At 37.6% G+C, this 15233-nt stretch overlaps 1 protein-coding gene across 1 annotated transcript in view; it reads right to left on the bottom strand.

Annotated features, from left to right (window-relative positions):
• VWA8 (von Willebrand factor A domain containing 8) overlaps positions 1 to 15233 on the bottom strand; it is a 399072-nt gene that overhangs the window by 362631 nt on the left and 21208 nt on the right. The window contains exon 2 of the mRNA XM_055426030.2: positions 14273 to 14350. Within this exon, the coding sequence (XP_055282005.1) occupies positions 14273 to 14350 (78 nt within the window). The remainder of the gene's footprint in view (positions 1 to 14272; positions 14351 to 15233) is intronic.

The following is a 15233-nucleotide window of genomic DNA, read 5'->3' as shown; positions in this document are numbered from 1 at the left end:
TATATAATAAATATTGAGCTGTACTTTCTTTAAGATTTGTTTATGTGGACCATATTTAAAGTTTCTATTGAATTTGTTACAATATTGCTTTTTTTTAAATTTTTGATGTTTTGGGTTTTTTGCCTTACAAGGCACATAGGCTCTCAGCTCCCCCGGACCAGGGATCAAACGCAGACCGGAGACAAAATTTTAACCATGGGACCGCTAGGAAAGTCCCTCAAGCTGTACAAATTTGTGTGTAAAGGTGTTAGAGTAAAACTAATTATGCATATTTTCTTGTATTTGCATAGAGACACACAGGAAGAGGAGGAAACACTTCCCAACTCATTCCATGAGACTAGCATTACCAGAATACCAAAATCTGACAAAGACCTATTGATAAAATCCACCACAGTTACGGACTGAATATTTGTGTGCCTCCGAAAGTCATATGTTGAAATCTTAACTGTCGGTCATGAAATCTTAACAGGGAAATTTGGCCTTGGAGTACAAAATGAAGCAGGGCAGAGGCTAAGAGAGTTTGCCAAGAGAACACACTGGTCATGGCAAACACCCTTTTCCAACAGCACAAGAGAACACTCTACACAAGGACATCACCAGATGGTCAATACCAAAACCAGACTGATTATATTCTTTGCAGCCAAAGATAGAGAAGCTCTATAGTCGGCAAAAACAAGACCAGGAGCTGACTGGGGATCAGATCATGAACTCCTTATTGTCAAATTCAGACTTGAATTGAAGAACGTAGGGAAAACAATGAGACCATTCAGGTATGACCTAAATCAAATCCTTTATGATTATACAGTGGAAGCGACAAACAGATTCAAGGGATTAGATCTGATAGAGTGCCTGAAGAACTATGGACGGAGGTTTGTGACACTGTACAGAAGGTGGTGATCAAAACCATCCCCAAGAAAAAGAAATGCAAAAAGGCAAAATGGCTGTCTGGGGAGGCCTTACAAATAGCTGAGAAGAGAAAAGAAGCTAAAGGCAAAGAAGAAAAGGAAAGATATACCCATTTGAACGGGGAGTTACAAAGAATAGTAAGGAGAAATAAGAAAGCATTCCTCAGTGATCAATGCAAAGAAATAGAGGAAAGCAAAAGAATGGGAAAGACTAGAGATCTCTTCAATAAAATTAGGGATACCAAGGGAACATTTCATGCAAAGATGGGCTCAATAAAGGACAGAAATGGTAGGGACCTAACAGAAGGAGAAGATATTAAGTACAGGTGACAAGAATACACAGAAGATCTATACAAAAAAGATCTTCATGACCCAGATAACCACGATGGTATGATCACTCACCTAGAGCCAGACACCCTGGAATGTGAAGTCAAGTGGGCCTTAGGAAGCATCACTACAAACAAAGTTAGTGGAGGTGATGGAATTCCAGTTGAGCTATTGCAAATCCTCAAAGATGATGCTGTGAAAGTGCTGCACTCAATATGCCAGCAAATTTGGAAAACTCAGCAGTGGCCACAGGACTGGAAAAGGTCAGTTTTCACTCTAATCCCTAAGAAAGGCAATGCCAAAGAATGCTCAAACTACCGCACAATTGCACTCATCTCACATGCTAGCAAAGTAATGCTCAAAATTCTCCAAGCCAGGCTTCAACAGTACGTGAACCATGAACTTCCAGATGTTCAAGCTGGAATTAGAAAAGGCAGAGGAACCAGAGATCAAATTGCTAACATCTGCTGAATCACTGAAAAAGCAAGAGAGTTCCAGAAAAACAACTACTTCTGCTTCACTGACTACACCAAAGCCTTTGTCTGTGTGGATCACAATAAACTGTGAAAAATTCTTAGAGATGGGAATACCAGACCACCTTACCTGCCTCCTGAGAAATCTGTATTCAGGTCAAGAAGCAACAGTTAGAACCGGACATGGAAAGACAGACTGGTTCCAAATCGAGAAAGGAGTACGTAAAAGTTGTATATTGTCACCTTGCTTATTTAACTTATAAACAGAGTACATCACGTGAAATTCTGGGCTAGATGAAGCACAAGCTGGAATCACGATTGCCAGGAGAAATATCAATAACATCAGATATGCAGATGATATGACTGTTATGGCAGAAATCAAAGAGGAACTAAAGAGTCTCTTGATGAAAGTGAAAGAGGAGAGTGAAAAAGTTGGCTTAAAACTCAAAATTCAAAAAACGAAAATCATTGCATCTGGTCCTATCACTTCACGGCAAATAGACGGGGAAACAATGGAAACAGTGACAGACTTTATTTTGGGGGGCTCCAAAATCACTGCATATGGTGACTGCAGCCGTGAAATTAAAAGACACTTGCTTGCTCCTTGGAAGAAAAGCTATGACCAATCTAGATAGCATATTAAAAAGCAGAGATGTTACTTTGCTAATAAAGGTCCATCTAGTCAAAGCTATGGTTTTTCCAGTAGTCATGTATGGAAATGAGAGTTGGACTATACAGAAAGCTGAGCACTGAAGAATTGATGCTTTTGACCTGTGGTGTTGGAGAAGACTCTTGAGAGTCCCTTGGACTGCAAGGAGATCCAACCAGTCCATCCTAAAGGAAATCAGTCCTGAATATTCACTGGAAGGACTGATGCTGAAGCTGAAACTCCAATACTGTGGCCGCCTGATGTGAAGAACTGACTCATTTGAAAAGACCCCGATGCTGGGAAAGATTGAGGGCAGGAGAAGGGGATGGCAGAGGATGAGACGGTTGGATGGCATCACTGACTCAATGGACATGAGTTTGAGTAGGCTCCAGGAGTTGGTGATGGACAGGGAGTCCCGGCATGCTGCAGTCCATGGGGTCACAAAGAGTCGGACACGACTGAGCGACTGAACTGACTGAACTCAATGACTGAAATATGGGCTTCCCAGGTGGTGCTAGTGTAGGACACGACTGAGTGACTGATCTGAACTGAACTAACCACCAGTATGAGAGTATTAGAGGTGGGAACTTCAGCCGGCCATTTGGTCATAAAGGTGGAGCCCTCGTAAATGTGATTAGTCTTCTTCTAAACAAAGATGTAAGAGCCTGCTCTGTGTCTCCACTTTCTCTGCCATGTCAAGAAGTCAGTAGGAGGGGTCCTCATAGAACCTGACCATATTGGCACCCTGACCTCAGATTTCCAGCCTCCAGTTAGAATTTCACTCCCAGGTATTTGCACAAGGAAAAAGAAAACATTATGTTCACACAGAGTTGTTGTTCAGTCGCTCAGTTGTGTCTAACTCTTTGTGACCCCATGGACTGCCGCATGCCAGGATTTCCTGTCCTTCAGCATCTCCTGGAGCTTGCTCAAACTCATGTTCATTGGTGATGCCATCAAACCATCGTGTCCTCTGTTGTCCTCTTCTCCTGCCTTCAATCTTTCCCAGCATAAATGTTCATAGCAGCTTTATTTTAAGAGCCTCAGAATGATAACAATGATATGATATCCATCAACAGATGAATGGATAAACAAATTGTAAAGTAATTATTTTATATAATGGAATACTACTTGGCAATAAAAAGGAACAGACTAACATGGAAGAATCTCAAAATAATTATGCTGAGTGATAGAAGCTAGACAAAACCAGAATATCTGTGGTATTATTATATTTATATAAAATTCTAAAATATCAAACTAAATCTACAAAGTTGATGAGGAATTCCCAGAAAATGGAGGAACCAGGGGACATTATGTGTTCATGCTAAGTTGCTTCAGTTGTGTCCGACTCTTTGCAACCTATGAACCCGCCAAGCTCCTCTGCCCATAGGATTCTCTATGTAAGAGAACTAGAGTGGGTTACCATGCCCTCCTCTATGGGATCTTCCTGACCTAGCTATGAACCCACATCCCTGACATCTCCTACACTGCCAGGTGGGTTCTTTACCACTAGCACTACCAACAGTATTTATAATTAGGCTTATGGATGATTTGAACTTTTTTTTTTTAGTGTTTTCCAAGTTTTGTGTTGCTTTTGAACTGTGGTGCTGGAGAAGACTCTTGAGAGTCCCTTGGACTACAAGGAGATCCAACCAGTCCATCCTCAAAGAGACCAGTCCTGGGTGTTCACTGGAAGGACTGAGGCTGAGGATTAAACTCCAATACTTTGGCTACCTCATGCAAAGAGCTGACTCATTGGAAAAGACCCTGATGCTGGGAAGGATTTGGGGGCAGGAGGAGAAGGGGACGACAGAGGATGAGATGGCTGGATGGCATCACCGACTCAATAGACATGAGTTTGAGTGAACTCCGGGAGTTGGTGATGGACAGGGAGGCCTGGCGTGCTGTGATTCATGGGGTCGCAGAGAGTCAGATACGACTGAGTGACTGAACTGAAACTGAAGTTTTGTGTACTGATGTTTTATTTTTGTAATAGGAACAAAAAATTATATTTCTTTTGAAAAACCATACTGCAAACTAATCAGAGCCATAGTAGAAGTAGAGAACTGCTACAGACAAGAGAAAGTAGCAATAGCATGGGTGACATACATTAGAATATTCTGACTAATCAACAGGGCACAATTTAATACCTTAAATTCAATTTGCAATTCACCCTCTTGAAATGCTTATCTATAAGGTGTTGTTACTCACTGGAAAAGAGTCTGATGCTAGGAGGGATTGGGGGTAGGAGGAGACGGGGACGACAGAGAATGAGATGGCTGGATGGCATCACCAACTTGATGGACATGAGTTTGAGTGAACTCTGGGAGTTGGTGATGGACAGGGAGGCCTGGCGTGCTGTGGTTCATGGGGTCGCAGAGTCGGACACAACTAAGCGACTGAACTGAACTGAACTGAAATTGTGATAATTTATAAAGGACATCTTTGGTCTTAATGTAACTAGTCATATTCAAAACAAGACAACCACCAAAAACATAAAATGAGATTAAGGAATGACCTTTAGTTATGAATGCAACTCAGAAGAACCAAGAATTCTTAGGTCCTGTCAAATGAGTCAAATTCTTTCAACATAAAGCATAAAGTTTATATTTTTATGAGTTAGATGACAGAAAAAGCACCTATGATAGATGTATTCTTCAATGTAATAAAGCTTCACTTTAAACATGAGGGTTTATTAGCTTTTTAAAAATAAAATCTAATATATGCTTATTGTAACAAAGAAAAAAATCCAAAAATGTAAAAGAAATATTCAATGACACCTTCCATTTCCAACCCCACTCCAACCCAATGCCACAGAAAAAAATCAAAGAGCCTGGACTGTGGCCTTCCACGCTTTTCTTTTTACACAGGAAAATATGTAATACACCTGAAAAGAGTATTTCAAGTTGTTTTTTTTTTTAAATACAAGAACAAAAACTGTATCAAACTTTATGTACTCTTCTGAAGGCTTCAATTTTTGCTTAACAGTATCACATGGATACCCTCTAGGTTCCCAAAAATAAATCTAATTTATTCTTTCTTAATAGCTGTGGAAACTTCCATAAAATATCTATATAATAATTTAGCAATCATTCCTCTATTGATATAGTCAGATTGCTTTTAGTTTTGTCACTATCAAAAACAATAAAATGCTGCAATATATGTTGTGTACAAACATCCTTTTTATGTGCTGATTTTTCCCTTGGTGGATAGAACCTAATAGAGAAACTGTTACATGAAGAAGACATTTTATTTTAATATCAACTACCATATTACATTCCAAAGAAGTCAAATGAAATCACACTTCCATAGCAATATATGAAATGCCATTTCCCTGCAACCCTGTAGGTTCTGGACATTATAATACTTTTCAGTTTGGGCCCAAATGATGCATGAATATTACTATCTTATTGTATAATTTACATCTCTCTAACTATTAAGCAGGGTTAGAACATATGTACATATACTTATTGGCCATCTGGATTTCCTGTCCGATAGCGAGCTGCTTTAAATCCTTTGACTGTTTCCTATCGGATCATATGAATTTTCTCATCATGATATATATTAAGGGTATTAAGCTTCTATCATATATATTTGCATTAAAAACATAATCTTTAAGTTAGGTGTTTACTACTTGAATTCATTTAAACAATGTCATTAATGGCAACTAAACTGCCATATAGATCCAAAGAAGCCTATTTAACATATTACCTAGCTCTTGTACATCTGCAATGAGAGCTGCAGAAAGCAAAAGAACAGTCATTAGCTAGAAAATAAAAGCAATAAAACACATCAAAAAATTTTAAGTCATCATCGGTATGGTACTTGGGACAAAGAAGATTAGAGAAAAATTAGGCACCAAATAAAGACTGACGTGGAGACTCCAGAGGAGACTTCAGGGAATGTTTAAGAGCTTTAAAAGTTGAGGGGGCTCATCTTTTTGAGAGCGCTATTCTTAAGAATATATCTAAAGAAGTCTCAAACGAAATCCTTTTCCCAAAGTAAATGCTCATGTAACAAGAAGCAATTAGGACAGTAGTAAAAATAAGGCAAGTCATAAGGATTGGAAGCTTAGGTTCTCAGACTGCTTCTCAAGCACTGATTATTAAGTCAGGGAATCTTAGGTAACACTTCCCTGGAGGCTTTCGAGTAACCTCTGTTACTAAGTCATTAAAACTGACAAGTAGCTTCAATTTAATGCACTATCTATCCTGACACAAAGGTGACATAGGTTTCCCATGCTATTCTAGAACATTGGTGAATTTCTCAAACCTCTTAAAATACTTACAAACTAAAGACAAAGGTTTCCCCACACAGACACTAAAAAATCTTATCCTGTTAATGAGGCCCAAACTCACTATTTTAAAAGCACAATATTGTATTTCTTGCAGTAAATCTTTATGGGCCTAATTGCTTAGATAAGAGTTCAGTGTGTCCAGTAAACCTCAAGTGACCTCACATATAATTGGTTCACTGACTGCAACAAGATTATGTAAGGAAGCAGAAATATAACTGAGGTCAGGTTTAAAGTTATCTATTGAAAACCTGCTACCCTGGAGCACCACTTCATAAGCCAAATCCTGGAAGAAATACTAGCTTTGATACAATATAGTTTAACTTCAAGCTCAAATACATGAAGAAACCCCTTTTCAACAGCTGCCAATTTCAGCCAAGCCTTGAGATTTGGTTTTCATACAGAAAGGCCAGAAAGGCTTCAATTATCCACTTTAACACTTGCAGGTGAGAGACTAGGGACTAAGATGACAAGTGGAAGTTATAATGGTCAAGGCAGGAGGTGATAAGACCTAGATAATAAAAAAACTAAAGAACAGTCCAACTGCTATGTCTATTATGTGCCAGGCACTGGGCTAAAAAGATGTATTGCTGTGTCCAGTGCTGTGAAAGCAGATAACAGTTCAAATGAGAAGTTGACCTTGACTACAAAATATTAAGCATTCATTACTTCAATCAAATGGTCAATGAATTAAGAAATTTTATTTTGACAAGATAATATTGCTTTTGTGTGGTTTTTAACTGAATTTTAGACTTTCACTTAAGAATATTTCCAGACTACAGTTTCTGCCAATTAGCAATATTTCTACCATTCCATCAAATAGATGTTAAATAATAATATCAGGGATCATAGTTCAATACTGTGACTTTTATTTCTTCATTACTAGAATACAACAGTGATTTTCAATGCTCTGAAAAATAATGTTAAGATAGTTGATACCATTCTTCAACTATTTCAATATTTTTCTACAATCCTTCACACTTCTAAATTCCAGAAGAGTTTTCTAGCATCCCAGGACTTACTCTAAAGAAAGCAGCCAGAGACCCTCTGGCAGACTAAAAGAAAAATCAAATGGAAGTATGGAAATCTGGGTTTTGCTACTAATTAATTAGTCTTATCTCTTTCAGGTCCTACTTTCCTGGCTATGAAATGAGTTCCAGAGAGGATAATAACTGCTAAAGTTCCTCTCCTGAACAAAAGTCTATCATTTTATGTTTCATTTCAAAATACTGAATACCCAAAAGGCAAAAAGCTAAAATGAAGCATAAATACAAGAAGGAAAGTGATACTTTTTGGTACCTTTAGTACCTTTTGGTACTTCGATGAAGTACCAAACTTCATCAAAACATCATCTCCAAAGTACTTTAACATATTTTTTAAAATAACTCCAGAGGAAAAAAAAATCCATCAAAGTCCTCTCATAATCAAAACCCATAATCACTTATCAGTCATGTTATAGTAAGAATGAAACCAAAGAACTGTAATTTTCCCATTCTGGAAATAGTCCCTGAGAGAGGAAGAAAGAGTTCAAAGAATACAATATTTGAACACAATACAGTAAATAGATGCACAGAAACATGTTATATTATACAATACAAAATATCTGTCTAAACAATATGGAGCAACAGCAAAATGCCTATGTGAATGCATGAGAGTGTGGTCAAATTAGCTTGGCCACTTTTCCTATTTCAAGATAGCCAAACTTCCAACCGTCTTTCTCATATAAATGGCAGTTTCTCCTAAGACTAATAGAGCAATGCAGCAATTTACCACTAGGTAAAACATATGCTTGATATATGGTAGAAACAATGATGAATGGATGGCAGGCACAGACCACCCAATTGCTTACAGTATAAACTCTCTGAAAAATTTCAAAGGATAAGCTACTAGTAACAAAACACAAAAGAAATGAAAACTTTTGATTACGTAACAGATGCATACAAACAATAATAAAAACTGAAAGGATGTAAGCCATAAACTGTGGAGGGCTTTTCTTTGCTTTTCTGGGGGATTTTGGTGACAATTTATGGGAGTTTTGCTATATTTAGAAACAGATACCTTTCACACTTTGGGACTCGGTCTGAGCCAGTCCTTCAGTTATTTGCAAAATATGAGAATACTTTCAAAGAATAGGCTTATAAGTTTTAAACACTGATATTATTGCTAGGATCCCTTGAGTTCCTAAAGCTAGTACAGATAATCTTATTAATTCTCTCAATAAGAAGATCCTCAAAATGGATAAGTACTTTGATTACAACAGAGTTCGTCACCAGACCCCAGCCAGGGGACTGTGGCATCTTTGTTGTTATAAGAAGAAAAGGCAGAACTTCCCTGGGGGTGTAATGGATAAGAATCCACGTGACAACGCAGGGGACACAGGTTCAACCCCTGGTCCGGGAAGATCCTGCTGCCGTGGAGCAACTGAGCCCGGGCGCCACAGTCACTACTGAGTCCCTGCTCTAGAGCCTGCCAGCCGCACCTACTGAGCCCACGTGCTGCAACGACCAAAGGCTGCCGATGCTCCGCAACAAGAGAAGCCACTGCAACAAGAAGCCTGTGCAAGGCAATGAAGATACAGTGCAGCCAAAAATGAGTCAATAAATAAAGAAGGGATGGACAGCACTATCCTCTGTTGAGAGCTGTCCGGCAATGACCACGCTTCAAGTCTAGGTGAGACTTAAAAGGGCAACATTCTTTCCACACTGTACACATGTTAAGTTCGATCTTTTTAAATTGAAATTTGAAGAGCTTACCACCATTTGTGATCCTACAAACAATCTAACTGAAGGCAAATTCTGAATCAAATCTAGATGAAATGTATTTCAGATTCATTTTTAGGGCTAAGACTGAAAAAAGATGAAACTGTTTTTAGCATATCTCTTAAGCAGAAACAGAGCAGACCTTAGTTATCGTCATACTCACTAGAGTCATAGGCATGGGATAATGGAAAATGAAAACTAACAAGAATCTGGAGACTACAGAAGTGGTTGTGTCAGAAACTCACACGTATTTAGCATTATGTGCTAGGCATTACTGTATAGTTTCACATATGCTATTTGATTTAATCTTTATAACATCTGTGAGACTGAAATGATCATATATATATATATAAATATATATATCAAGGAGACTCAGAGCAGTTAAATGAGTATGAAAATGGACACATCTAAAAGAAAAAGAAGAAAAGAAGGAGGAAAGGAGGGAGGGAGAACAGAGGAAGGGAGGAAGAAAGAAAGAGAAAGAAAAGAAATTCATAAGCTAGAAAGTAGTACAGACAAAATTTTAAACATAAGTTTCCCCCACTAAGTAGTTGTCTCCTTATCGAATTCTAAATCCATAGTACTTTTCTTATTGTCCACAAGAGCAGATATTATTCTTCACATCTGAAGTTTATCACAAAAAGTTAGCTACATTTATAATAGGAAAAGACCCAGAAATTGGGAAAAATGAATGGGTTTTTTTCTTTTCATTTATCATGTACCTGTGTCATGTAAGGTGTTATAGATCTATTTTGTTAATTTTTCTCTAGACAAGTATAACAGCTTATTAAAGAATTATATCATTAGTCTCTCCAACAGAAAAGAAAACCTGTCTATGAAAATAATATGATTAGGCATAACCATTAAATAATTAACATTAAAAATAAATATTCTTGACTCCTACTTAAGATGAAGAATTGCAAGAGAATTTAACTTCCAACAATAACAACCAGAACAAACCAGTTAATCTACAAAAATAAGTTTCTCAAAATGCATCCCACAGCTAAGGATATAAAGGAACCTAAATGAACTAAATGATAGAAAGTAATGAGCCCTTTCAAGGAGATAAAAGACCCACAGTTAACTTTCATCCCTGGTAGAATGGCAAGAGGAAGAAGAATCTGCCATAGATGCGTCAGGGTAAACAAGTTTAGTTTTTGACAAACCTATAATGGCCACACATGGGTTGGCAAGACAGTTTAATCTACTGAGAAGTCCCAGCAACAGAGAAAATCTGCACTTACCCACCAACTCTTTCCCATCCATGTATTCAAGCATAAGAGATGAAAAATAAAAAGGAAAACCCCATGGACATGGTAGAAACGAATTACATTAACTGAAATGAATGAATCATCAGATGATATGAACACTGACCATATGAAACAGAAAAAAGAATCAATTAATTATGGCCAAGAATTTCCCATATGTTAACCCATATTTAAGAAGCTTAAAGAAATTCAAGTAAGGTAAATTCAAAGTAAAACTGTACCTTGGTACATCAAGTAAAACTTCTGGTGAAAAATTAAAAAGAATCTTAAGTATGGATCAGAAAACAGACAAGTTACAAATAAGAGAACAACAAAAATTATAGCTGGCTTTTTACTAGAAATAATAGAAGCCAGAAGACAGTAAAACAACATCTTTAAAATACTAAAAGAAAAAAATTGGCATTCCATATTCAACCAAAAAGAAAGTTTTGAAAATGAAAGCAAAATAAACACATTTTAAAACAGAAAACAGATGAGAGAACGTATAACTAGCAAACATACTAAAAGAATCTCTTTGGCTACAGGGAAAAGGTTTCAGATGTATGCCCGAATCTGCAGGAAACAAAAAAAAAGCAGCATAAAATATTAAAATATGGAAAATATTAAAAACTTTTAAAACTATCTTTGTTTTGTACAATATATTTATTTTATGTAAAATTCTATTACTGCTTAAACAAAAATAACAGTAATAAATATCTGAGTGTTTTAACATATATAGAATTAAAATATACGTTGATAAAATACAAAGTATATGTGACATAAATGAAAGTAAAGTGTATATAGCTCAACAAACATCAAATAGGTCAAACTAAAAGAGACCTCATTTAGACACATCATGGTCAAATTATCAAAAGACCAAGACAAAGAGAAAATATTTTGATAGTAGAGAGAAAAAGGAGTCATGTGAAGGGGATCCTTGATAAAGTTAATAACTGACTTCTCATCAGAAACTATGGAGACCAGAGGCAGTAAGGTGACACAGTCAAAGTGTTGAAAGAAAAGACTATCAGGCAAGAAGTCTTCAAACAACAAAAGTGAAATTAAGAAATTTCCAGAAAAATAAAAACTGAGAATTCATCTCTAGCAGATCTGCCCTATAAGAAATATTAAAAGGAGTCCTTCCTTCAGGCCGAAATAGAAACACACTAGACAGTAACTCAGATCCACACAAATAACATTCCAGTAAAGGTCACATGTGTAAACAAATGTACTGATAAAAATATATACAAATATACTTTTGTTTAGCTACTTCCTTCTTCTATATGGTTTAAAGACAAATTCATAAAATGATAATTATAAAATTGTGTCACTAGGGACTTCCCTGGTGGTCCAGGGGTTAAGAATCTGCCTTTCAATGAAGAGGACGTGGATTCAAACCCTGGTCCCTGGTCAGGGAACTAAGACCCCACATGCTGAGGGCAACTAAGTCCAAGAGCCGCAACCAGAGAGAAGCCCACATGGCACAACCAAGACCCAATACAGCCAAGTAAATAAAGCAACGTTTCCTTTTAAACTGTGCAGCAAGACTTTTAATATATAAACATATAATTTGTATGACAATACAAAGGAAGCAGAAGGGAACAGCTATATTGGAGCAAAGTTTTTGTATACTATCGAAATTAAGTTAGTATTAATCTGAACAGGTTTGTTTTAAGTTAAACTGCTAATTTTAATACCTAGAGTTACCACTAGGGTACTATTTTTTGAAGAAAATAACTCAAAAAAAAAATATATATATATAGTAAAAGAAAAGCAGAACAGAGAGGAGAGGACAGAGCACAGAGCCATTCAGGAGGCAGCGTCAGTGGAAACGTGTATTGGATGAAAGTGAGCTCTTCTCCCTCGAGAAGCACATGGTCTGCTGACAGAATCTGAAGAGTGAACAAACAATTCTCTTGGGCCCAGTGACTGGAGCCTAGACTAGCGGAAGGACAGCCACAGGAGATAAGGCTGAAACCGGATCATGAAATGCAAAGGACTGACCTTTGTTCCCAAGGTGGTAGCGTCCTTTAAGGAATTCTGAGAAAAGAACTGACGTGATTTTGAGCAAAGAAATGATGGCAAGTCATTAGAGAAATGCAAATCAAAACAATAATAAAATACCATTTCATACTCATGAAAATGGCTACAATAAAAAAGACAATAACAAGTACTGGTGAAGATATGAAGAAACTAGAATCCTCATACATAGAGGGTGGGAAGGTAAAATGGTACCACCTCTTTGGAAAACAATTTGATAATTCCTGAAAATGTTAAACACAGAGTTATCATATCACCTAGTAATTCTACTCCGAGGTATATACCCAAGAAAACTGAAAACATAATTCCATACAAAACTTGTACGTGAACATTCATAGCAGTATTATTCATAGTGTTCCCGAACTGATGAATGAAGAAACACAAAGTGATACATCCACACAATGAAACATTATCTAGCCACAAAAAGGGATGAAGCTCTGATCCATGCTACAACATGGATGCACCCTGAAAACACAAGACATGAAATAACAAACACAATGAGTACATGTTAGATGATCCCATCTACACGAAATGTTCAGAACAAGCAAAGCCACAGAAACAGGAAGTACACTAATGACTGCCAAAGGCTGGAGGGGCAGCGAGGGGAAGAGGAGGAGGAAACAGGGGTAACTATCAATGCATGTGAGGTTTCTTACGGACTTAAAAAGTGTGCTCAACTTACATAGGGACACGGTTGCACAATTTTGTGAATATTCTAAAAACCACTGAGTGGTACACTTTAAAAAGGTAAATTTTGTGGTTTATTAACTGCATTTCAATAAAGCTGTTATAAAACAAAAGCCATGATAAGTTACCATTTCATACCTAGTAGAATGAGTAAAATCAAAAAGACCAGAAATACCAGTGTTGCCAAGGATGGGGAACACTGCCGCTGGTCAAAGGGTAAAACAGTACAACTGCTTTGGAGAACTGTTTGGCAGTGCTGAGTAAAGTTAAACAGGCATCTACCCTATGACACATCAACTCCTAGTTATTTATTTAAGATAACTGAGAACTTGTGACCACAAGACTTGTACAGAAATGTTCATAGTACCTTATTCATAAGAGTCCAAAAATGGAAACCATCCAAATGTCCATCAACAGGAGAACAAATAAATGATGATATATAATTACACATGGAAAATTACTCAGCAGTGAAAAGCAAGCTGATAGGTACAGGAATATGGATAAATCTCAAAATTATTATCTTGACGGAAAGAAACCAAACACATAGACATAAAAACTATACCTTAACTACAGGATTCTATTTATGGAAAGCTGAAGAACAGGCAAAACTAATCTGCCATAGCAGAAGTGAGAGCAATGGCTTCCAGAGCAGAGTTGAGGGGAAGGGGCACAAGAGACCATTCAGGGTGATGAAAGCAATGTTGGTGGTTACACACATTTATAAAACTGTCTAAACTAATCAAAATGAATGCCTAAGATCCGTGAATTTTATTAAGTCTAAATTTTATTCCAATTCGAATAGAAATAGCAAGATGTGGACAAAGATTCTACTAAAATATTCACAGATAAAGTGATACAAAGAGAAAAATGCATAAATAAATGATTATTTCTTACTGTAGTTCTGTGGCACAAGTTCTGGATTCTTAGGATTTTTCAACTTGTAGGATACATCTCCAATATTAACTGTATCACCTAAAAAGAGAATACAGAAACACAATCATTGTAAGAAACAAGGAAGAAAGCAACACACTATGCCGTCTGCAATACTGATTCTCCTGACTGCAGACAGGGACGTGTGCATCACAGATATGACTGTGTCAGGCGGCCAAAGACACAGCTGTCCACATCAGGCACCACGCTGTGAACTGCGTCTACAGTACAAGTTACACACGCCTGTGTGCTAAGTCGCTGCAGTCGTGTCCGACTCTTTGTGACCCTATGGACTGCAGCCTGCCAGGCTCTTCTGTCCATGGGATTTTCCAGGCAAGAATACTAGAGTGGGTTGCCACTTCCTTCTCCAGGGAATCTTCCTGAACCAAGGATCAAATTCACGTCTCCTGAACTGGCAGGCAGATTCTCTACCACTGAGCCACAAGGAAAGCCAAAATACTGTTAAAGACTCATGTATTAATGCTATTTCATTTAATCTTGACTCTAAGTCACCCAAGGCTTCTGTGAGCTATTTCACAGGACTGCTGTAACAGAAACTCCATCTCAAACTAGCTCAGTACAAGGACACTGGGGGTTTTGTTACTGCAGTTCTATGAAGTAGCTCACAGGAACCATGAACACAAACGCCGTGAAGAGACCGAGCCCACAGTATGCCAGGAAAGGCCACAGGACGCACAGTCCAAGACACAGCCCAGGACCAGCTCACTGAGAGAGCACCCCTGCACCACCAGCTTCACTGTGGGACACCGTGGGCAGGGGACAACTTTCTCCCCCATTTTATTTTGATATGTCTCAAACCTGTAGGAGTTTAAAAAACACTATCTTAAGAGGCAAAAGTCATGACTCTTCATCTTTCAAGTCTTCAGAGGCATCTTCTAATAAAAAGCACACTGTCCTAAGTAAA

The sequence above is a fragment of the Moschus berezovskii genome, chromosome 13 (assembly GCF_049115385.1).
Source record: "Moschus berezovskii isolate FMDL1 chromosome 13, NW_MosBer_1.0, whole genome shotgun sequence".
Classification (NCBI taxonomy): Eukaryota; Metazoa; Chordata; class Mammalia; order Artiodactyla; family Moschidae; genus Moschus; species Moschus berezovskii.
This window is presented reverse-complemented; position numbering and strand designations above follow the sequence as displayed.